Source organism: Lottia gigantea, assembly GCF_000327385.1.
Source record: "Lottia gigantea unplaced genomic scaffold LOTGIsca_4, whole genome shotgun sequence".
NCBI classification, from domain to species: domain Eukaryota; kingdom Metazoa; phylum Mollusca; class Gastropoda; family Lottiidae; genus Lottia; species Lottia gigantea.
The window spans coordinates 1,577,228-1,602,645 of record NW_008709379.1 but is presented as its reverse complement, the minus strand read 5'-3'; the positions used below and the strand labels follow the sequence as shown (position 1 = coordinate 1,602,645).

The window sequence follows — 25,418 nt, the reverse complement described above, 5'->3', positions numbered from 1 at the left end:
GTTTCTAGGCCAATGTTGAGCTATATCTTAACAGTGAAAATACTTCTAATATATTTGCAGGTATTTAGGGGTGGCGTCCCTGGCCGGGTCTCTCCAGGAGCAAGAAAACTGTGATATACCAGGGCTGGTGATACAACAGAAAGAAGTTTGTCAGAAAAACCCGGAATCTGTTTATTGTATAGGAGAGGGTGCAAGACGAGGGATTTTAGAATGTCAAAAACAATTTAAATTTGAACGTTGGAATTGTACATTAATTGGAAATAATACAGTTTTTGGACATGTTCTAAGTAAAGGTAACGTCATAATTTTATATTTTAATAGATCATTGTGCTCGTTAGATTATTATTATTTTTTTTTATTGTTACAGACTCGTTTTAACATTTGTAATCTGAATTAAACACACAACACTTTGGTATATTTCAAAACTATTGTTCAATAAAACTTTCTTTCGTATAATGAATGTACAGAAGAAACAATTTTATATAAGCCATGTGGACTCTGAAAGTGAGTTAACAATCAGTCAAAGGCTGGTAACAGGCGTTACATTTACACCTTCATTAGAATACAGATCTGCATTTCTATTTTTGTTTTATCTTTTGCTAGTAAATTCAATTATAGAAGATCTAAAAACTTATTTTCTTTCGATCGTTTCCACTCGAAATTTGAAGTGATAGCGTCATAATTTATGCTAACCTATCAAAACTACTCGAAGTTAGCTCACAATATTGAGAGAATCCAAGAATTCAACACAAATGTCAAAAACAGATATAACTGAACAAAACATTTGATTAGTTGATTAATAATTGAATAGTAGAAAGGTGAACGTATCACAAATATAACAAATTAAGTTTGCTTTTAAAATTTATATCACTATGTGCCCTAACACCCGTGTAAGTTATCAAGTTAGATTGGCAAAGTTTATGGACATTAAATCTAATGTCAAAGCTTCTGCAACCCAATAAGAGCCACAGAGCCACTTGGTTACCACCCAGATATGGTCCTGCACAATGGGATATACACCTTTTTTAAAAAGAAAATCCCAATAATGCGCAGAACAGAAGGTATTCGATATTTTACAGAAGGAAAGCACTTTTTAGTCCAATAAGTGCAGAGTTGTTGAACATTAAGCTACTTTCATTTGCTAAGTTAGTTTATAGAACAGTACGATGTAAAACTCCATTTAATTACATTGAAAATGTGGGAAATTGGACTAATAATAAGTGATTTGGAGATGAGATTGGTTAAAACGTTGATAACTTCTATTAAAATCTCCTTATTGATAATCAAGACGAGATCTAAGGGAAAATTGCTGAATTTATGACTCTATTTGACTCAAAGCGTATTGCACGCACATATTATTTCTTTTAGCTTGTTTGCATTCAAGGCGATACAGGCTATGCAAATAGACTTGTCGAATATTTGAAAACTTTCTTATTTTATAGTTATGGTTGAAATATGCGTAGGAGAGTTATGAATTATTCAATTAAACCTTGCATAGATATTTGTTTAACATTATGGTTATATTATCAGACTTACAGAAGAAATTGAAAGTAAATTTGAACTGGAGTTTCTAATGTACTGATTAAGTTAAATCATTTTTTATGGGAATGATTTTTTTATACATAGAAATTCAAAGATCCATAGTACAAATTGACTCAAAATGAACATAAGTTTTAATTTCTCAAATAACATGTATCGTAAGGAATTTATTTTTAACCTTCGATAAACATGATGTTCCGCATGGTGGAAGTTTTCTTTCAACTTGTGCACAATTCGACAGGCAGATAGGTTTTGGTTGTATGGCGGACAGAACTACTTTGAAGCTGGCAAGATGATGAAGTATGCTAGACTAATCAGTGCCTGTGGGTAGGGACCAGAACGAATTAAATTATATTTTACATTGATAATGTTCCTATTTTCTACTCTAAACACCATGTTTTTGATGGCTTTAACATATTCTTGTTTTATTTCTTGCTAGAATTTCATATAAAATTTCAAAAATGAGTTTTCCATCTGGGACATGGTGATGATAATATTATAATGATAGCCTAGTTATATCATCATCCCGAGTGGTGGTACATTTAATCAGATTTAAACATATTATGCCAATTTTAAAAATTCACAACTTTTGCAAAGTGTAAAATTAAATTATTTTAACCTTGAGAAATTGAGGAATTATATATTACAAAACCAACGATTTGGCTTCATTATATAGAAATTAACATTCTTATGAACTCATTGTAGTTTATTGTTTTTTCCTTGTCATATCTGTTTTCTCCTTGTGATAGGTATACGTCTGTTTTCTCCTTGTGATAGGTATACGTCTGTTTTCTCCCTGTGATAGGTATATGTCTGTTTCTCCTTGTGATATGTATATGTCTGTTTTCTCCTTGTGATAGGTATATGTCTGTTTTCTCCTTGTGATAGGTATATGTCTGTTTTCTCCTTATGATAGGTATATGTCTGTTTTCTCCTTATGATAGGTATATGTCTGTTTTCTCCTTGTGATATGTATATGTATGTTTCTCCTTATGATAGGTATATGTCTGTTTTCTCCTTGTGATAGGTATATGTCTGTTTCTCCTTGTGATAGGTATATGTCTGTTTCTCCTTGTGATAGGTATATGTCTGTTTTCTCCTTGTGATATGTATATGTCTGTTTTCTCCTTATGATAGGTATATGTCGGTTTTCTCCCTATGATCGGCATATGTCTGTTTCTCCTTGTGATATGTATATGTCTGTTTTCTCCTTATGATAGGTATATGTCTGTTTTCTCCTTGTGATAGGTATATGTCTGTTTTCTCCTTGTGATATGTATATGTCTGTTTTCTCCTTGTGATAGGTATATGTCTGTTTTCTCCTTGTGATATGTATATGTCTGTTTTCTCCTTGTGATAGGTATATGTCTGTTTTCTCCTTGTGATATGTATATGTCTGTTTTCTCCTTGTGATAGGTATATGTCTGTTTTCTCCTTGTGATAGGTCTATGTCTGTTTTCTCCCTGCGATAGGTATATGTCGGTTTTCTCCTTGTGATATGTATATATCTGTTTTCTCCTTGTGATAGGTATATGTCTGTTTTCTCCTGGTGATATGTAAATTTCTGTTTTCTCCCTGCGATAGGTATATGTCGATTTTCTCCCTGTGATAGGTATATGTCGGTTTTCTCCTTGTGATAGGTATATGTCGGTTTTCTCCTTATGATAGGTATATGTCTGTTTCTCCTTGTGATATGTATATGTCTGTTTCTCCTTGTGATAGGTATATGTCGGCTTTCTCCTTGTGATAGGTATATGTCTGTTTTCTCCTTGTGATAGGTATATGTCTGTTTTCTCCTTGTGATAGGTATATGTCTGTTTCTCCTTGTGATATGTATATGTCTGTTTTCCCCCTGCGATAGATATATGTCGGTTTTCTCCTTGTGATAGGTATATGTATGTTTCTCCTTGTGATAGGTATATGTCTGTTTTCTCCCTGCGATAGATATATGTCGGTTTTCTCCCTGCGATAGGTATATGTCTGTTTTCTCCTTATGATAGGTATATGTATGTTTCTCCTTGTGATAGGTATATGTCGGTTTTCTCCTTGTGATAGGTATATGTCGGTTTTCTCCCTGCGATAGATATATGTCGGTTTTCTCCTTGTGATAGATGTATGTCGGTTTTCTACTTGTGATAGGTATATATCGGTTTTCTCCTTGTGATAGGTATATGTCTGTTTCTCCTTGTGATATGTATATGTCTGTTTCTCCTTGTGATAGGTATATGTCGGTTTTCTCCTTGTGATATGTATATGTCTGTTTTCTCCTTATGATAGGTCTATGTCTGTTTTCTCCCTGCGATAGGTATATGTCGGTTTTCTCCTTGTGATATGTATATGTCTGTTTTCTCCTTGTGATAGGTATATGTCTGTTTCTCCTGGTGATATGTATATGTCTGTTTTCTCCTTGTGATAGGTATATGTCTGTTTCTCCTTGTGATATGTAAATGTCTGTTTTCTCTCTGCGATAGGTATATGTCGGTTTTCTCCCTGTGATAGGTATATGTCGGTTTTCTCCTTGTGATAGGTATATGTCGGTTTTCTCCTTGTGATAGGTATATGTCTGTTTCTCCTTGTGATATGTATATGTCTGTTTCTCCTTGTGATAGGTATATGTCTGTTTTCTCCTTGTGATAGGTATATGTCTGTTTTCTCCTTGTGATAGGTATATGTCGGTTTTCTCCCTGCGATAGGTATATGTCGGTTTTCTCCTTGTGATAGGTATATGTCGGTTTTCTCCCTGTGATAGGTATATGTCGGTTTTCTCCTTGTGATAGGTATATGTCGGTTTTCTCCTTGTGATAGGTATATGGTGGTTTTCTCCCTGTGATAGGTATATGTCTGGTTTCTCCCTGTGAAATGTATATGTCTGTTTCTCCTTGTGATAGGTATATGTCTGTTTTCTCCTTGTGATATGTATATGTCTGTTTTCTCCTTGTGATAGGTATACGTCTGTTTTCTCCCTGTGATAGGTATATGTCTGTTTTCTCCTTGTGATATGTATATGTCTGTTTTCTCCTTGTGATAGGTATATGTCTGTTTTCTCCCTGTGATAGGTATATGTCAGCTTTCTCCTGACGTATTCGTCTTTTGCTTCTTGTGATTCGATTATTAGATACAATGTATATATCAGGTTGTCCTTTTGACTTGAAAAGTGGTTGTATATGTAATAGAGTTCTCCTTACGACTTAAGTTTATATAGCAGCTTTTTGGTTTTATGTCAATTTTCATCTGTAGATTTGAATGATGAGTGTAAAATGAATCCATGTGGTTTGAACACTGATTTTAAAAGATATAATGTCGGTGTTTTCACTCTGATATACACACTTAAAATCGTATTATTGTATCATACGAACACATTAAAAATAGCAATGATAGCTTTTAATAGAAACCGAATTCTGTGAAAAAGTCGTAAAAACTCTTAATAAAACTCGCTCATTCTTGTTATTTCTCTGTACGATCATTAATGATCGGGGTAAAATAGGTTATAGCGAGCAGACAAAAGCTACAAGTCTAACTTGGGTTTTATGGCTTTATTTTGGCAGTGTATTTTATGGCTAACAACTTTGGCAATTGTACAATATTTAAATGTGTATTCACAAGCCGTATGATTAGAATGTCTGTCTTTTTCTCTTCGAGCAAAGTAATCAAATTTTCATATATTTTGATTCTATGATATTTGTGTGAGAGGAGCTTACAATTTCAAAACATCTGATGCCACTAGCTACCAACACCCAAGGCTATTGAATACAATAACTTTCTTTTTCTCTTCATCGAGAAAAGTACTCAAATTGTGTAGGAGAGATGTGCCTAAAATTCTAGTTTTCTTACGGGCCAATGATTAGAATGGGGGTAAATGGGTCCATGTTTCCAGAGTCGACATGAAATGTGATGAACGAGTTTAAGCTATCAATTTTATCAGATGATGAACCTAAACAGATGACGTCAATTGAAATTAATGTCCTTAGGTAGGATCCAATCGAAATTATTTTGTCGTTTCAGATCATGATTTCAGACATGTAGGAATTAGTATCCGAATTATATTCGATGATTCGCTATATGCAGCAATATAGAATTTTGAAACGGCATGTGTTTTAGTAAATAATAACCCTGTATTTTACCTTAACAAGTTTCATTCACCAAATAACAATGTTTATAAAAAGATTTACACGTGTTTTTCACGATATTTTCTATATCATTGAACAATGTATCAGTTATATTGACTTAGTGATGATAATCCCTTCTTAATCCTACTGTTTATATATACTGTCTTTATCTGATTGTACTCACTAGTTGACAACTGAACTATTTAACTATATCACGTCTTACCGTCTCTCTCCTTTTCATTCGACTAGATTACCGTTAGAAATTACCCCTAAGTTCGTTTAAGGAAACAAGAGCCCACCTTTACCTATTCAGAGGCCTGTAAAAGGAATGCAGACAGAGGTTTGGTTCACAGTTAGGCTCGAAATGGGTGTAGAAAAGATGTTTCTTTTATAAAATAAACTCAATGGATTCGCGTTGACTTCGTTTTAAATCTTTAAAAGGTTTGTAAACATCAGAATGGTATATATAAGAATGCTTGTAAACATCACTAGCTATGAGTATTCTTTGAAATGACTGGCTAGTTTTTAGAAGAGCCAAAAAGGAGAGAGTTATTATGGGTAACAGGAGCCCAATTTGTCAATCTGGAAGAGAATGAAATAGGAAGATTAGTCTGTAAGTGTAGTTCCAATCTTGGTGACCAAAACCATTACAACTTTATAATTCTGATACTGTCTTGATGGTAAGGAGGAAATCATAAAAATAACACCATCGACTGTAATATCAATTGTAACCCATCGTTCATATCAGATATTATGAGGTACGAATACCACATGTCATGGTTCTTATTCTTATTTCCATTTAGTTCCATATTAATGAGTAGAATTCAAAGTCGTTTTAAAAATGGACATGGAATTGTTATTTTGCTCCTTTGGTGACTGTTTGTTTCAAAATGTAGTACAAATCAGGCAAGATAAAAGGAATGTCTCGGACTATTGTAAGTTAGGCTGTTGGCAGGTAAACATTCTAACCGCAAGTATTGTAGAGGATGAATATATAAGCTGTCAAATCAGTTGAAATTCATCAGGAGACACGAGGGGAAAGCCTTGGTTATACAGTGATTATGCAGAGACTTGCCCAGATTAACGTCAGATGCACTATTGCATACTATCGGAAGGGAGTGGGTTACCTGATATCGCGTTCCACTGCACTTAGACTAACAAAAACCTTATTAGTAAAACTGTTAAAGGGTGGGGAGAGGGGGGGGGGGGGGGGGTCTAAATTGATCCCATAATTTAATTGATTATTCATATTGCCAAACTAAAAATATTGCATAGCCTCATCATTCAACCACTGCTTTCCGATAGTCTATACACTACACCATCCGGTTCGCTTGCACTGGGTTCCTTGGCACATAGCTATCTAGCTAACTGCCAGACCAGCTTCCAGTTATTAATGAATTATTAAAGGCCTAATTCAGAATTACAATTTAAACCCGGGTTTTTACCTTGTATAGTTAAAATTGAATACTGATGTGATTATGTGTCTTGCTGAAAGAAATGACGAATTATATCATTCAGTTAAGAATGATGTCTGGTATTCCGGAAGTTCTAACCACATCCGTACTTGCGCACTAATAGAGTTGCATAATACACAAATTGAAAGTTTTTGTCAGAGTGTGAAAAGATGAAAATTGAGATGATATTTGATAATAATTTTATGGATTTCCACATCAGATAAAATAAGACGAGGAGAACATCTGGTACTATTAAAATTCTGGAATCACATAAAAATACAGGAAAAGAAACGAAAACAACATGAGATATGGATAATGAGGCAAACAGAGATTTTGATAATTAAGAAACAACTTTCCACAATAAAACACATTTTACAACTTTTATTTATTTATACACAAAACATACATTTCAATTTTTATTACAGTCACGTGATTAAACATGCTTTTTTAGAACAATGCATGCATGCATGTTGTATTTTGGTATAAGAATGATAAGGATATTAACCTTTGAACTCTTTGAAGTTAAAAGTTTGTATCATTCCATCGAAATTCCATTGCCAACTTCCATTGATACATCTGTTAAGGCTATACTCTTACCCCATCCCCGTCAAATTGAAGATACATTTTGTATTTTTCATAATGCTGGGCATAGCAAACAACTACCACTGTACTAAATGTCATTCAAAGACTTTATCACTATACCAATACTGAACATACCATTCTGTCTAACAACAGAAAACTGACACTGTACCAATGCTGAACATACCATTCTGTCTAACAACAGAAAACTGACACTGTACCAATGCTGAACATATCATTCTATCTAACAACAGAAAACTGACACTGTACCAATGCTGAACATATCATTCTATCTAACAACAGAAAACTGACACTGTACCAATGCTGAACATACCATTCTGTCTAACAACAGAAAACTGACACTCTACCAATGCTGAACATATCATTCTATCTAACAACAGAAAACTGACACTGTACCAATGCTGAACATACCATTCTGTCTAACAACAGAAAACTGACACTGTACCAATGCTGAACATATCATTCTATCTAACAACAGAAAACTGACACTGTACCAATGCTGAACATATCATTCTATCTAACAACAGAAAACTGACACTGTACCAACGCTGAACATATCATTCTATCTAACAACAGAAAACTGACACTGTACCAATGCTGAACATATCATTCTATCTAACAACAGAAAACTGACACTGTACCAATGCTGAACATACCATTCTGTCTAACAACAGAAAACTGACACTGTACCAATGCTGAACATATCATTCTATCTAACAACAGAAAACTGACACTGTACCAACGCTGAACATATCATTCTATCTAACAACAGAAAACTGACACTGTACCAATGCTGAACATACCATTCTGTCTAACAACAGAAAATTGACACTGTACCAATGCTGAACATACCATTCTATCTAACAACAGAAAACTGACACTGTACCAATGCTGAACATACCATTTTATCTAACAACAGAAAACTGACACTGTACCAATGCTGAACATGCCATTCTGTCTAACAACAGAAAACTGACACTGTACCCATGCTGAACATACCATTCTATCTAACAACAGAAAACTGACACTGTACCCATGCTGAACATAATATTCTAACCACAGAAAACTGCTGGATATAACCCTTTGACCACAGAAAATTGTCACTGTACCGATGCCTAATACTATAGTTAACTAAGTCAACATTGTGGATGTTTTATGTCTTATTGTCAAAATCACAACTACCGTCAACAAAGTTGCATCTGTCTTTGTCTGTAGACTATTTTTAATCTCGATTTATATTTATTATTTCAGGTACAAGAGAGGCTGCTTTTATATACGCCATTCTAAGTGCTGGTGTGGTACATTCTGTGACGCAATCCTGTAGCGCGGGAAATTTAACAGACTGCTCTTGTGATATGAGTAAATATGGGCGGGAAAATAAAGGGGAGGGATTTCAGTGGGGTGGGTGCTCAGACAATGTGGATTATGGTTTAAAATTCAGCCGAGGATTTGTGGATGCTCCTGAAATAGTCAGACACGAAGATTCGCGGGATATTCGTAATTTGATGAATTTACATAATAATGAAGTCGGCCGACAGGTAAGCGCCATTTTTCTTTTCTACTATTTTTTTTTTTTTATTTTCAAAAGTTAATTGAGGTCCTAATAGTGATTGTTTTCGGCACTCAAAGATAGGATTAAAGACAAATTCGTTCAGCCCAAAATTCTATTCATTAGTTTGAATGTCTCATAGCTCTGTACATATAGGAAACTAGAGAATAGCATGGCACCATACCATGTTTCTACCTATACACATAATCTATCTTTGTGAAAGGAGGCGGCTAACCATTTACATATGAATGAGTAATGACCAAATGAGCAATCGTATTTATTGTTCGTCTTCGGCTAATTTTACAACCCAATACAATTAGCACTCAAGATGTTTATCAAAAGAATCACAATAATCAAATATAAACAAACGATTAGACTAATCATAATCCGTCATTACATCAACTGCAGGACTGTTACTCTTTAAGTACTTCCGCTATTCAAATGCAATGGGGTCATTAGTATACAAAGCTAGCCACAATTTAGGAGCCGCACGTATAAAGTCTTCATATTATACAAAGCTAGAATTGTTTTATTAGTCGCGATAAGAGAAGAGTAAAAGAGAAGATAATTTGTTTACGTGAAGGTATTATTAAGGAGGATTATGGGTAATCTACACTTGAGTCAGTTATCTGTACTCTTCAGATTGTTTCAAACTTCAAACACGCCGGTAGTCGACAGTGAAGGTGTTAAAGGCCTCTACATACGAAACCGTTTTCAGATGCAGTCAAGTGATTTGTACAAGGCTTTAGTCAGGTTCACTACACACAACCTTTAGTCAAAATTCCAAATTCAATAATTCTTTAGGCGTTTTATGTCACTTGCAGTGAAAAGAGTCACATTGAGTGTTCAGATTTAAACCAATTTGCCTGCCGAGGTGTTTTAGATTTTCCATGCTGATCAAATATTCCTTGTGAGAATTCTTGTCATCCAAACATACTTCTTTTCTGTAGTAGGGTTTCAAAGGCCCTTTCTGCTTGTGGCAAGACAAATTCGATACCAGGATTAGTGCGGATAAGATTCGGGCCGGTGTCGGATCTCAAACCCTTTCGACCAGGTAATTAATTAGAGAATGTTCGTCTTAGCGCAGTGGCCAGTACCTTTTTTATACGACATTTTTGTAATTATTTAGACTGTTTACTCAATGGTTACCATGGACTGTCAGGAATTTGCTATACCTTTATAAGATAATAAATACCTCGAACCTGATATTTCAAATTTTCTTTTGAACAAATCGAAGTATCTATTCGTGGTGTAGGCAAAGTCCTTCATAATTTTTAATGGTTGCTATCCACATGTGGAATCAAAATTCCTAATAAACGACACAATAATTCACAATTTTTTCTTTACTCTCATAGATTTCAATTGTAGAATTCAATGATATTCTTCATTCTATAATTACTTGTAGAATTCGTAGAAAACTGAAACCCATTTAACATCATATGAATTGTTTTTTTGAAATGAAACCTATACCCTTTTCATATAATCGCGGACTTCACTGTAAGCACCCAATAACAGCACTATTCTCAATAGATTTGATAAGGAGGCATGGTAGAGCTGTAAACACAAAAAGCCCAGACCAAGGCCTACAAAATTTTCATGTTTTGAGTTCGAGGTGTATTCGAATCTGCAGCACTAAATCGTTTAAGCCAAGGACAAAAGTCATCAACAACTGAAGGGTACCCTTTCTTTAGTTCAGATTTCTATTTCCGAAACTAAAAAGCGGTGACACTCGCCATTTTGAAAACTTGCTAGAAATTTTGAATATTTGTGTTTAAAATAATTGAGGTTATCTTTTCTTAGTTTAAAAGATTAGCACCACTTTTAAAAATCCTTCAAACTGTTTGAAGGTAAACAATGATGGCTATTTATCTTTGTTGATAGAAGCTGTGGTTTCAATTTGTTTGTTTTAACTCTATCTATCTCAAGTACATCTTAGTTAGTTCGGTCAGACGTTCGATTTCCATCAAATAAATAGCAATACACCCCTCTGATTCATTTATGTATATACGAAAAATAATAAGGATCTTAAATTGATGAATTTGAATACCAAACAAGCATTAGTTGTTGTAGAAGCTTTTTAGATCAGCCACAGTACAAACAGATGTTCCATGCATCTCTGTTGCTTAATAAGATGGACTGTAGCTAAATCGGCCTTAAGTACGTTGGAATGACGTCATTTTCGTTGTTAAGTTGGGAACGTGGGTTTTAATTCCGGTCGGCGTGTAAAAATCTAATGAGGAATTAGTAATCTTTCTTCATTACTCTAGTCGACCCAATCCAGGAAAGACCAACGCCGAAAGGTGTAGCCAGCTGGTAGACAGGATCCTCATGAACCTAAGCTGTTGTCCTTGTAAAAATCAAGTTGTTTGTTTCTTTTTTTCCTATGTTATTCATATAGGTTGACATCTAAAGTCTGTGTCCCCAGTTGCATAGTGGCATTATGTGTCATGGAAGAGTATGTACTCCTTCACTAGCGACACCCTTTATTAGACTCGTATTGAGCTTTTCATTGAATTCTGCTGTGTTTATGATTTACACTGGTAGACCCTTGAAAGACTCGTCGACAAACTTCAAAGGCAGCCATTTAGAAGTCTGTTGATAACGGTTTATCAGTTTGTTTGTCATTTTAGGTTAACAATTAAGTATTTCTTTAAATTGACTTTTCCTTTTCTTATTGGATTCTATTTCTCTCAATAGTTGTATTGATGAGTAAACCTGTAGATAATTTACACACAGTGCAGGTGCGCACAGGTGTAATCTCCAATTATATAATTAGAACAAATGTGGGCAATTAGAATAGTGAATAACATCGAGATAGGTAATTTATACAGTATACTGATCTGGAATGTCTCTTTACTAGCCGTGTGTTCACTCGGTTGAAAACCATAAAATCTCCTTGAAAGAGAACGATGCATTTCTCATCGATGATGCATGGATTGGTGTGAATTGATAAAGGCACAACAATTGAAACGTTTTGATCTTTGGGACATGTTTTTTAATAATGTTTAAGAAATATTTAAAATTGGAATAAAACTGACGTTTGTAAAGTCTATAGTTGAAAACGACTAGGTAATTCGGAGTCAGTCAAATGGAAGCAATTTATCGCCAATCGACCAATTTAAGCGGAAAACTTGTCACTTTTATGTTGAAAATTGTTAAGTACTTATATTAATATTAAAGCAGAATTAGGGGTGTATGATATAGGTCGGTAAGATACTAGGCAATAGACTCGGGTTGTATTTAGGAGAGTTAATATAGCTAACTGTTATTGTAGTATTGGAGTTATCAACTTGACATTCTCTTCACAAGTATATTCAGTATGTTATGTAACTCTAACTTATAACTAGGTATCTCTGAGTTACCCAGGCTCATAATTTTGAATGGCTTCCTGGATGATGAACTAGGCATCCCACTGCTAGCAAAGTATGTTATTGTTAGTTACATGTATATAGTTTGTCATCCTAGAATGCTGAGGGTAAACCAACTAGCTGGTAATGATTATATTTCAAAATTTGTGATTCTCAACGACGCATCTGCTTTTGAGTGTTCACAAAACTGATAATCGAGTTTGTCAACATATCATCCCTATAGAGAGTCCACATAGTTAACAAGGTGGTATTTTTATTCAAACTATGAGAATCTATCTGAATGAAAACAAGATAATCACCCAAATATTTTATCATAGACACTTTATTTGATTTGAATAGAAACCAGTCGATAAATCATGTCACCCGTATTATTAATCAACAATGTAATGTTAATATATGAATAAACAATTTATCGACTATTATACTGAGGGTAAATATCGGTTTGTCCATTTGTCTTTTTGTCGTGTTCGAGTCTCGCCGGAAACAATGTAATAACATTTCAGAATAACAAAATATAAAAGGGCAATATCTGTTTTCCTATTTGAGTTCTGATTTGGTGAAAAAAGGGTATTCTTGGAGAGGAGTCAATTTTGAATAAAGCAAACCCCTTATACATTACCTTAATCCATCAGGTCGGATTACGGCACCCTAATTGAAAAATTTAAATTAAAAGTATATCATGGGCACTTAAGTCACAAGCACGTTGCTGTGGTATTATTTATATTTGAAACAGCCAGTGTACGAATCATGAAATATTTCTGTTTTTGCACTAAATAAACGAAGTACCTGACCAATCCTGAAATATTTATGTTATTAACACAGCAAATGTAGTCGATATTGCACCAGACAAATCATGCAATATTTCTGTTGTTGAAACTACAAGTGTAGTCTGTATTATACCAGACAAATTATACAATATTGCTGTTGTTGATACAACTAATGTAGTCTGTATTATACCAGACCAATCATGCAATATTTCTGTTGTTGATACAACTAATGTAGTCTGTATTATACCAGACCAATCATGCAATATTTCTGTTGTTGATACAACTAATGTAGTCTGTATTATACCAGACCAATCATGAAATATTTCTGTTGTTGAAACTACAAGTGTAGTCGGTATTGTACCAGACCAAGAATCATGCAATATTTCTGTTATTGAAACAACAAGTGTAGTCTGTATTATACCAGACCAATCATGCAATATTTCTGTTATTGATACAACAAGTGTAGTCTGTATTGTACCAGACTAATCATGTAATATTTCTGTTGATTTATTGAAACAACCAGTGTTATCTGTATTATACCAGACAAATCATAAAATGTTGCTGTAAGTAAAACCAGACAAGTTATTGAAACAAGTAAAATGTGTACTAAATGCAATGCTGTTATTCCAGCAAGAGGTATTTGGTTCGATAATAAAAATATGTTGGTGGTTTTTACTCTGAAAGAGAATTGCCAGGAATTGTCTAGGGATGAAAACGATTCAATGAAAATCAAAGAATTTCGAACATTTGACACATGCACTCTCGCTGTGATTCAGGACTAAATTTAGTCATTTTATTATTATTGCGGTATTTGAAAAATCAAGTATGAGGGGAAATTCGAGTTAACGAAGAAACGAAATGTGCATTAAGTAGTTAAACTGCAGTTTTAAGATAATAAACACCCGACATCAAAGGTTTGGAATAATAATTGAAATAACACTATTATGAGAATCTCAGACGAGTTACAAAGACAAGAACATTTTTAACACATTGTGATTCAGATATCCAGGATTTTATGAGAGGTGATGGTTAGGATAATCTGCCTCAGACCCTTCTGCATCTGTAGAAACGTAGTTCAAACTTTTAGATATAGCCCAGCCCTATCGGAGCCATTGAAGCAAGTCGGTCTATCACACCATCCATAAAATAAAACCAATAATTGAACGTCTCAATAAAAACATCAATAGAAGGTAAAGATGATTCACGATGAATGACAAATCAAGAGAACTATGACTGTCATACAATTCAAGGTAGAAAATGAGAGTGACTGTTTACAGATTCAGAATTAGCGTATCAGCTATGGGATAATAATTGACAACCAACGGATTTATTCTGATTTTTATCGTGATTTCATCTTTCGAGAGATATATAGCACACGAGGCCAGGGATTGATTTCAACAATAGCCTTCCACTCCGACCACTGACAAAGAGAAACCCTTCTAGTCCAACTCCAAATCTCCAGGTTGACCATATACTTCAAGTGAAAGTGGGCTTGTTTCACTATCAATGTATTCCTGCCAAGTTAATTTTAAAAAATTCCAAATTTACGAAAGAGACTGAAATTGTGAAATTGTTTGTTAAAATTGTCAATTATTATGGAAAAAAATGTTGCATAAAAAGTATGATAAAAAAAGAGTTCCTTTTCTTTGATCCAAAACGAATGTGGCGATAATTGTTCAAGCGTCGTGTTATTTAAAATCAGAGACGAAAATTGCAGACTTTATGCTATAAGTAAACCGGGAATAATACTGGTGAATAGCGGACTCTCTCTTACGTCTCCATTGTGAAAGAACAGTTAACCCTTTCAAGATGTTATCGATATAACGCCCGAGGCTATGTTTTTATTTTCTATAGCTTTTAAGGGGGTTAATAAAATCAGCTATAATAGGGGTTGAATATGCTCCCTATATAACATCTTATTGATAGGTAGTTACAGCTGTTATCGGTAATTTTAACTATTATTGTATATTTACATGCTAATGTTAAAATTAAAAACCTCATATAGCCTGCAACACCTACTGGAGCAGTATAGGTATCATTGTACAATGTAATGTTGTGTGCAAAACCTCTAACTTGTTAATTACGGCTCATGTATCCTACTGCATACGTATAGAGTGCATCTCGTCGTCCTCTAGTCTATAAAATGCAATTGCAGCATAGCACAACATAGCAACATGTAGCAAAGTACTCAATTATAACTAAAATAGCATTATGAAAACATATATCATAGCAAAACATGACAGAATAGCCAGTGGCGTTTCTAGGAAACATCAGGTGAGGGGGGCCGATCAGGGGCCACAAAATTATTTAGGGGGGGCCACAGGCCATTTCTTTCATTATGTAAAATGATAAAAATTTGAAAGTGGAGGGGCCAAAACTGGGCCAACATCTTTTCTGGGGAATCACCCGTAGAAACGCCATTGAGAATAGCACAGTTAAACATAGAACTAGGAAAATATGCAATAATAGAATACTATATTATCAATGAAGAATGGCATAGCATACAAATGTATATAATAATAATAAAAAAAGGAACTTTTAAATGAAAATTGAACGAATGAATAAATGAATGATTGTATGAGCAAATATATAGATAAATACATATAGTACAACATTGCAAAGGTAGAAAAACAAGTCATTAAGAACAATTCAAGACAGTCGGACTACTCTGATATAAATGGGAGTAAATATTCAATAATATTGTTGATATCACTATAATAATCTTTCTACTTCATTTAACTAGTAAGCTCCCTATTACCCTTGACACTTTTAAATATTTCAAAACATTTCTACTATTTTCAGTGGGAAAATATTTAGATATGATTATACATGAACATGGATTACAGATCTGCACTGATCTGACTAGATTAACTTGTCAACCCTCGCATATCATTCCAATACGCCACCATATCATTATTTGTTACCACTCTAGACTACAAGTACACTCTTGGTTATTCCCGTTGCGACTTGATATATCAAAACAGTCCTTATAGGTATACTTGAGCAAATGTATACATGCACTTCCGGTTCCTTACTTCCTTGTATTATTTTCTTCCAACTGGATTGATGGCTTGCCATTTCTCCCGTGTTCACACAGCTAACCCATGCATATTTGTTTGAGTTTATTGTAAAGAATAACTATCCGTTCACTATTTAATGTTGAATTTAAATGAACTAAAACGAAGTGGATTTTTACTTCCCCAAGCTCAATGTCTTTCTGCTCTAATGAAATCAAACGCAGTGTTCTTTTTTTTAGCTGTAAATGATCAAATGAAATTGAATAAATAAAACAAGTACTAACAATCTGAATCGCAAACGACGAAACATTTGCAGCAGCCAAGCGTCGAATTATATTTTCTGTAATATGTTGGAGTATTAACAGTTGCTTCTGAATGGGACATTCACTTCAAATTCCAATCGCAGAAAAAATGTCTTATGCGTTAATAAATCAGTTAGAGGCACACCTGTAGTCTAATAGATCATTTGAAGACATTTCATATCTCTTATTGCACATTGTAAATATATTGGTTTTGGTCTGCTTCATATTAGACACGATAATCTTTCTTCAATGTAGTCTCAATTATCACGAGTCTCATTTGACAAGGATGGTATTTTACTTCCGGTTTCATCAAAATGTCTGCGTAAATGTACTGCGTTTATGAGACACAACTGTAAGGTCTCCATGTGTCATCAGATTACAGTTTTTGTATATTATATATCTTAGAACACAAATGGAAGTTTAAAATGTATAGTATACTTATCTGTACAGAGAATTTGATTAGTTTGATTTTACAGCAGACCTGTCTCACAGATGCCTTCATATATTACGACCCTAGTTAAGGTGAAACAAAGTCGCATTTCCAAAACCAACACTTCCGGTTTAAGCAACATGTGAAGCATGCATAGTAAGGATTTGATTTGAAAGTAAATTATTCTGGTTTTTTTTGTCAATTTGAACAGTCGGAGTTGCCGGGAAATAACTTTCGATAGCGATTGGTTTGCACCCCAATTGTACCCCCATTTTATTTTTAACTAATCTCAAAATTCTATTTTTATACGCTTTTGCCCCAAATACGTGTCAATCCTTCGGAAAACCTCCAAGCCGCTCCACGTGAGGTTTGCGACAAGACGCCTTCACAGAGTTGCCGCGATTTTGAATTCGGCCTCGACAGTTGTTCCCCCATTAAGTCAATCTGGCTTCCTGTCTGTACCACAGTCTCGGGAGGCTGGTGCCACCACTGTAAGAAAGGGACTGAAAGGCACTTTAAATGCTGTTCTGTTACTTGATTCAAATATTGCTCTAGATTCAGTTACTTTTCTACCTTGCTGTGGATTATATTCAATAGAACTACACACTTTTGTAACCGCAATATTTTAAATGTAAACAAATTACATGATTTGACCCAGAGAAAACAACTGGTTACTCTTCAGATTTTGCCAATTTGAGTTTTTTCTTTCCACTTGAACAAGTCAAATAAATCAGAGTTAAAGACGACCCCTGCCAAGTGACAGTTGATTTTTTTATTTTCTGTTAATTTCATTTGGCAAACACGATGAATGTTGGTTTTCTAAGTAATCCGTGAGTAAATTTATTTTGAATCTTGTTGTCTTTGTAACGTTTATTTCGGCGAATTCCGACTGGCTGAATTGAATATGTCACAACATGTGCACTTGTGATGGTGAAAGAGTAAATGTACTCTGTTCTGGTACCCTTCCTTTTCACAACAACGACTCTGCCGATGAATAAGGTTGTCCCAGGGATCACTTTGAAATCTAGTTATTGGCTGAATTTAAAACGTCACTAAATGTGCACTTATTGTAGCGAAAGAATAAATAAACTCAGTTATTGTGCACTTTCATGTATAAACCGATGGCATGTAGTCCATATAACTGATAATGGTCAACATCTGACAACGAAGAGTCTGCCGATGTACAAGATCGACGCTTAGGTCACTCTTCAATCTAATATATTTAAACTTCATGCTCCATAACAGAAGAGCATAATCCATGCTCATCTACAATAGGGCTACTTTTTGCATGATCCTTTTGCAACGGTGGATATTATCCATAACAATCCGTTGCTAAAGGATAGCTGTGTGACTTGATATGGTGTATTTTATTTTTAAGGAGACTAATTTGTTAGTTCTTTCATAGTTAAGTATCTGCAGTTTACCTATATCTTCTGAAAATGAAAGATATCAGTCTTGCCTGCACGTTGGTTATTTTAACGTCCGTTCAGTACTACCAAATGGAATCAAAAAGGTAAAATGCAAATTTGAAAGTTCACTATAGAAGAAACACGAAAGAAGACACCTCCAGATCTTCAGATTAATCAGATAACTCAAATGATGGTTTAATTTGATCAGTTCGTTCGTTGTCGTTAACATGATTTGGACCAAATGTTTGTTGCTGGAAGTCGGGTATCTGAAAATCCAAATTCTCGGCGAATTCTTCTAATACATTCTTTGAATTTTATTCAAATTTGTATGTTTTAGGAGATGGTCTCAGACGAATTTAATCTCTTCTTAGCTTTTCTCATCGATAGACTAATAACTAACAAATTGACTTGACCCATGTCGGTGGTCAGTGGCGGTGTTTATGGTAGATTTGGCACTTGGATGCTGAAACGGAAGTGGTAGTCTTGATGTGCAAGTCTCTAATGTTTGCTAGTATGCACACACAGATGTAAATGATCGAGACTACTTGAGTTAGCGATAAGGATTTTCGAGTTGATACTAAATGGACTATGAAAATAACTCGCGAACAAATTGCTCTTAACAATAGTCTGGCCTTTAAGTTATTGTTTGACCCTGAGAGAGGTGACCAACACGCTGGACAGATCGGTGACCGTGATTAACGTGAGTTTTACGACCAATCGCTGGACTTTATATCTTAATGGACGGAGGGATTAAACTAAGGCTTGTTTTATCAGTGAAATTCATTTCAGTTGGGAGATTTTAACGCCCTCATAAAATTTCTCCAAATCTTAGGTGGTGGGCAAATTTCTTCAGCTTCGTTCGTTCTTATTACTTATAATAAGTTTTAATATCCCATAACATTTTACTATATTGATATGGACTATTGATAAATTGTCTTAATTAAGTACATTGGGTGGTCGCCCTTATCTACAACTCTCATAAAAAGAAGTATTCGTTTAGTCGGTTTAAAATGGTATGCTTTTCATACATACACACTAATTGTTGAAGATTATGGGATGTATTCGATCTTGTATCTGTATGATTTGTAAAAATCAGAAAATTTTGTACACAAACTTAAGATTTCATGTGCACTTAATCTGAAGATCTTTATGACTTCCGGTTCTTTTGGACGATAAAAGAAAATAGCAGAAGGAAAAGATGGCAGTCCAAGTTTCAGGAGCGTTATTAACGTTCTCCAAAGCATATATTGTCAATATCAATATATTTATGTGAATATTTTCATTGCCAAGTCACCTCAGACCATTTCTATTCACTTTTATGTAATTGTACTGAAATTTTCATATTTAATAATCGTGCAGATATCTGAAAGTGATCTTATTATATGAAATCTTTTTGATCGATATTATTTTTTAATCTTTGCCATCTATACACTCAAAAAGGCGATTGATATCTTCGTTGCTTTACTTCTGATAATAGAGCGAACTGAATTTCTTAATTGCATACCGATAATATTAGAACGAAATATGATTTTTGGGTTACGCTAATTTTCCAGTTCGATGAATGATTTTTATGGTTTGACTCTAGATTGGCTTAATATATTCTGTTACCGTGCACAACCTAACTATTCTCAATAGTTTGAAATGCTTAAATTAAAAAAAAGGATTATGAAATGATCAATAAATGCTATGTCATTTTCCTGAAATTTTACCCTTGCTCAGGGCATATAACGCAAGGGATTCGTTGACCCCATTTCTATTTGACAGAGAAACAGATCGGTGAAACTTCCAAAAGATAGTCTGCGTAAAAGTACCCTCAATGTTTATTGCGTAGTGTTACTTGTCTGCCGTCCAGTCAGGTGCAGGAAAATTGAACGTAAAACTCTATTTCATTATATTTCTGAAAACACAAACCAGCAGGTTGCTACATTAATGAACAGCTGCACACTTATCATTAAACAAGACAAATTCTTATTGAAACAGAATTGAGGAGTGTAACCTCTAAAAGTCGGTAGATTTCAAACTCATAAACCTACAAGTTTATTGGAATTTTATGAGAAAAAGTCCAATTTTTCTTATTTTTATACCTCCGTCTCACTAACAGGTGGAAGGTTGTCTATAAAAAATGTTATAAAAATGTGAGTTGGGTAATAAAATCAAATTGGTTCTGTCGTATTAAAATTAGTCGCATTATTATTTGCAGTTCATCTGTAAAAATTATAGACGTTTTATTTCCCAAATAGAAGATTCATTTTACGAACAATTGTAGCCTATTATCAAAATATCCCTTATAAAAGTTTGCTGGTAGTGTTTGTTATAGTTTTGATATTTGCATGGTGCGGTTGAAAGCGATAAATAAATATTAACCTTTTAATAAAGATGAAATTCTTAACTGTCAGACTACGTCATGACTTGATAAATATAAAAACAAATCAAGTCACAGTGGGCTAATTTTTTTGGTACAGAAAAGCGACATGCTAATGGTCTGGTCTTAGCACAGAGTGCCACCAAAAGTCGCAAAATCACTCCTCCCAAAATGTTTGTGTTTTGATTGAAGAAATATGTTAAAATCTTGAAATCATAGGGACAACTGCAAGGAGAACTACTTGAGTCCTCGTTTTTCAATTGCTTATCAAATGACCCTTTGAATACTCGATGAGCAATGTAATCACATTCTTCAAATAAATATCACGATAGAATGTCTTTGATGGAGTTTTTCTTGGCTGATTCTTGTGAAGTGTAACTTACTGCATCAGTGACGAATGAAGACAAAAGGCGATAGGGTACATAAGTTCTAGTCCGAAATATGTTGTCGCTGCTCAGGATGATTTTGACAGACATTTTTAAAATTTAGTCCCCTAAAAAATTCCTTCAGGGTTGATTCTCTGTATTTAAATGCATTGATGAGTAAGATTAAGATTTAATTACAAAAAAAAACGAAAGGCAAGGTAAAATCAACTTGAAATACAAAAATAAAGATGGTCTCAAACACAAATCCCTTGTGTTGTCATCGTACGAAATTGAAGTTAAGAAATAAGCATACTATGGTATGGACATATTTGTATATCAATCAGTTTGTCGGCGACACAAAACCTCACCTTCTCAGATTCATTTGCCAACAAATATTCAAACTAAAGCGAAAAATTAAGCAAAATATGGATAAATTTGGTTTTTCAATCAGAATGTGTAGGACACAAAAATCAAGGATGTTCTCAAATTGAATACTAGACATAACGGATTGATTTATACGAAAATGTATTTTAATCAGATTGTTTCGGACTACAGTGTTATCTAAATTGCATATTTGAGTAATTTGTAGGAATGTAAAGATATGTACAAGAGTTATATAAAATGTTTGTTGTTAAATGAAAATCAGTGTTCGAGATATTGATACACGAGGTAGAGTAAAGGTAACACACGAAACATCGATAAAACCTGTATTAAAACCAGATTGAGTAGGGTACCTCCTTCAACATGTGTTATCTTCTTTTTATCTGTATTCTGTTCATAATTAACATTCTATCAAATAGTCTACATGTGATGTTCTTGTATTCCCTCTTGTCATAGTGACACTTTCTCCTCCCTCATGTTACGAGTTCGAGCCCCAAAGATATCGAATCCCCTAACGTCCACTGACATTGACTTTAGCAACAACTAGCACCACCTTATTATCTTATTTCGCCGCTGTGATATTACGACTTTGGGCTCTCACAAAAGCTAAGAATTCTTAGAGCAGTACGATTCTCAAGTGCAGCACAAACGTTTTGATATAATTGCCACTCGTAACTTGTATACCTGGTCATCTTTCCTCGTGTTATACAGTTTTCTTTCCGAATTCCAGGTCCAAAATAACATACAATCTCAGCTGATGATGTATTAAAATATCCCTCCATAAATACAATCTCGGTTGATGATGCATTAAGAATCCCTCCATGACATACAATCTCGGTGTTTTACTTTGTTGATACTGTTGTCATGCGCCGTCTTTTCGTCGGTAAATCAGTAATGGAATTTGTACAACCATTTTTTCTGAAATCAGTCCTTCAATCGTAGCTTTATTCGTTTTGTGGTGAAATTACAATTAGAGCAAAGTTTTTATAAATACTGGAGAAAAACCGTCAACAGTATTTAATTAAGAATTTTCTCCGATCATGGAAGTCGAGGCTAATTACCCACAGAAATATTATAATCTGTAGTTTAGTCAGATTAAAAATTGTTGAGCATTTTCCACGAAGGAATTAAAATAGTATAACGTTAATAAAGGTATAATGTTATTGTTGTTGGACGAATGTATCGACTGCCGCCATCTTGAATACATCTGCTGCCACCTGTAGTCTGAATATAAACGTCCCAGTGGACACTAGTACAACGCTGAAGAAATATTTTCTTCAACTCTGTGACCTATGATTAGAAACGCTTGTTACAATATCGGAAATTTTTGTATTTCGTCATTAGATTATTGTCATTCTTGCCTCCATACTTTTTTAGTAGAGAAATTCAATTTGTCTTATTCACAGTACTTGTGGGAGTTACTTTTGGCTTTTTCGTCTTAGGCATTGATGACGTCAATAAAGGTTTCGGAAATTCATTTACAGAATAAATGAATAACTATGGCAATATAACGTCTCTCTGCTTTATGCCTCTATCTTGTTTACCTTGTATGGAATGTCAGTATCATAATTATCGTTATTCTTATAGCTTCGTGAAAAAATGCCGACAAAATGGTGCCCTGCGGTAGGGATTTAATGTCTTATAAGGGACTGTTTTTTTGTGATTCATTCTGATTGTGCGCGCCTTTTAAGGATAAACCTTGTGTTGTTTGACAGGGTTGAAATCTTTTACATTTCAAAAAGTATGTTCTGCATATATTTCTTGTGCTCGCAGAAAATTAACCAACCATTGTTGTATACTAGAATTTATCTACATATTTTTCAGAGAAATTAGGCTGTACATTCTTCTATAGCTAAGATCAGTTCCGAATCAAACGAATTTAAAGAAAAAAAAATTAAAAGCATTAGTTGAACTAAAAACCGACAAGTCAAAATATTTACTGGTGTAAATCCGAGATATATGAATGAAATAAAAACGGGTTTATAGTTAAGAATGTCAAGTATTGTGTTTTTATTATTTTCAATATGTTTTGGCACTGTGACTTCTATAGTAGATTAACGTCGTAACTTCCACTTGAATGATCGTTAAATCCACTTTTAATATTTACAATGTGCGGGAGTCCAGAACTGATTTTTCCGCTTGAATATAGATTAATAGATTGTAAAAATATACTGCACCCGGTACTCTAGGCCAAGATATTAAACTTATGAACAGTATTGTGGCGTTATGGAATTATCAAAGTCATAAATGTATACATATTTTATGAATGAATGAATGAATGAATGAATGGATGAATGAATGAATGAATGAATGAATCTAAACAAATGGGCTTGGAAGGGTAATTTGATTTATTTATTCGAGAATAAGTGAATAAATAAATGTATTACGGCTTTGGGGGCGGGGAATAAACATATGGTTTACTTACTTATGCATTGTTTTATTCTGCCAGTTAACAAATGCACTTTAAGGATAATCAGTTATGAATATGAACGTCGTTATACTTGAGATTACACGTGCTGAAACAATTACAAGGGAGTGAATCCTTGCTCAGTAGCTGAATCAAAACATAAAACCAAATTTTTAATTACTGCAGAAATTTTGGATAGTGTTATTAATCAAAGTTATCTTTTTCTAATTTCAGATTGTTGAGAAAAATATGCAGTTACGATGTCGTTGCCATGGTGTCTCGGGATCATGCGCAGTGAGGACGTGTTTTAGAAGTCTTCCGAACTTTAGAAAAGTTGGATTAGAACTAAAAGACAAGTACGAAAAGTCAGTGAGATTAGCTCGACGTTCGAGGAAACGTTTACGCCGTAAGGACAAAACAAAACGTAAACAGGGCATTTCTAAACAAGAACTTGTGTTCGTGCATCGTTCGCCGAATTACTGTAAAGAGGATATTAAGAGGGGTATATTTGGAACGCGGGGCAGGGTTTGTAATCGATCCTCCCCCACCGAGGAAAGTTGTGATTTACTTTGCTGTGGTAGAGGCTATAACACGCAGGTGGTCAAATACGTCGAACGTTGTCATTGTAAATTTTTCTGGTGTTGTTACGTCAAGTGTAAAACTTGTGAAACGATGATGGATATCCATACTTGCAAGTGAAATTTAAGCAGATATTATCAAATACAAATGTACTTATTTCTGGGTTACTCAAAGACAATCCATTGGAGGAGTCGGAACTTCTCGTTAGAACACACAGTGTAGAACTCAGACAGTCCCCACTTTCCCCTAGTTTATATTAAAAGACAATGTTTTGGGTTTATTTTGTTCTCCTTAAAAAAAGGATGAAGATTGTGGCAACTTTACTCGCCAACTTTGATATTATTAAAATATTGATACATGTGTTGGAAGAAAGGAAATAAGCTATGGTGTCGTTGATGATTTTGATGGACGAAGTGACTGTCTGAACTATGTACCACAATCGTTTTACCGCGCCTAAAAACTTTACAGGAGTTACAATCTCAAATCGTTGATATTAGTGTAGCATTTATATAATTGAATGCTAAACACCATCTAAATTTAGAGGGTGTTGCCCTTTCATCACTTCATCTCATCATATAGCTATGTAGGTCATACCGTTTTTACACGTGCATATCTAGAATTAAAGGGGTATTCCGCTTTTTTGTTAAATGTTTTCATTATCAAAAAACGTCGTAAATTATACACGAGTACTAATTGTTAATTAAGCAGTTTGACTAACTTTTGGTGTTTGGCTTAATGATGGCTCAGTTTGGCTCGATATTATTAGTTGAAACATGTAGAATA

General features: G+C 34.3%; 1 protein-coding gene across 1 annotated transcript; it reads left to right on the top strand.

Annotated features, from left to right (window-relative positions):
• Positions 1 to 115: 115 nt before the first annotated feature.
• Positions 116 to 24,755, top strand: LOTGIDRAFT_105620 (hypothetical protein; the record flags this gene model as incomplete). The annotated part of the gene is made up of 3 exons (XM_009059680.1): positions 116 to 293; positions 8,951 to 9,237; positions 24,291 to 24,755. Coding segments are annotated over 3 exons (930 nt in total), but the record flags the coding sequence as incomplete, so codon positions are not given.
• Between the last annotated feature and the right edge of the window lie 663 nt (positions 24,756 to 25,418).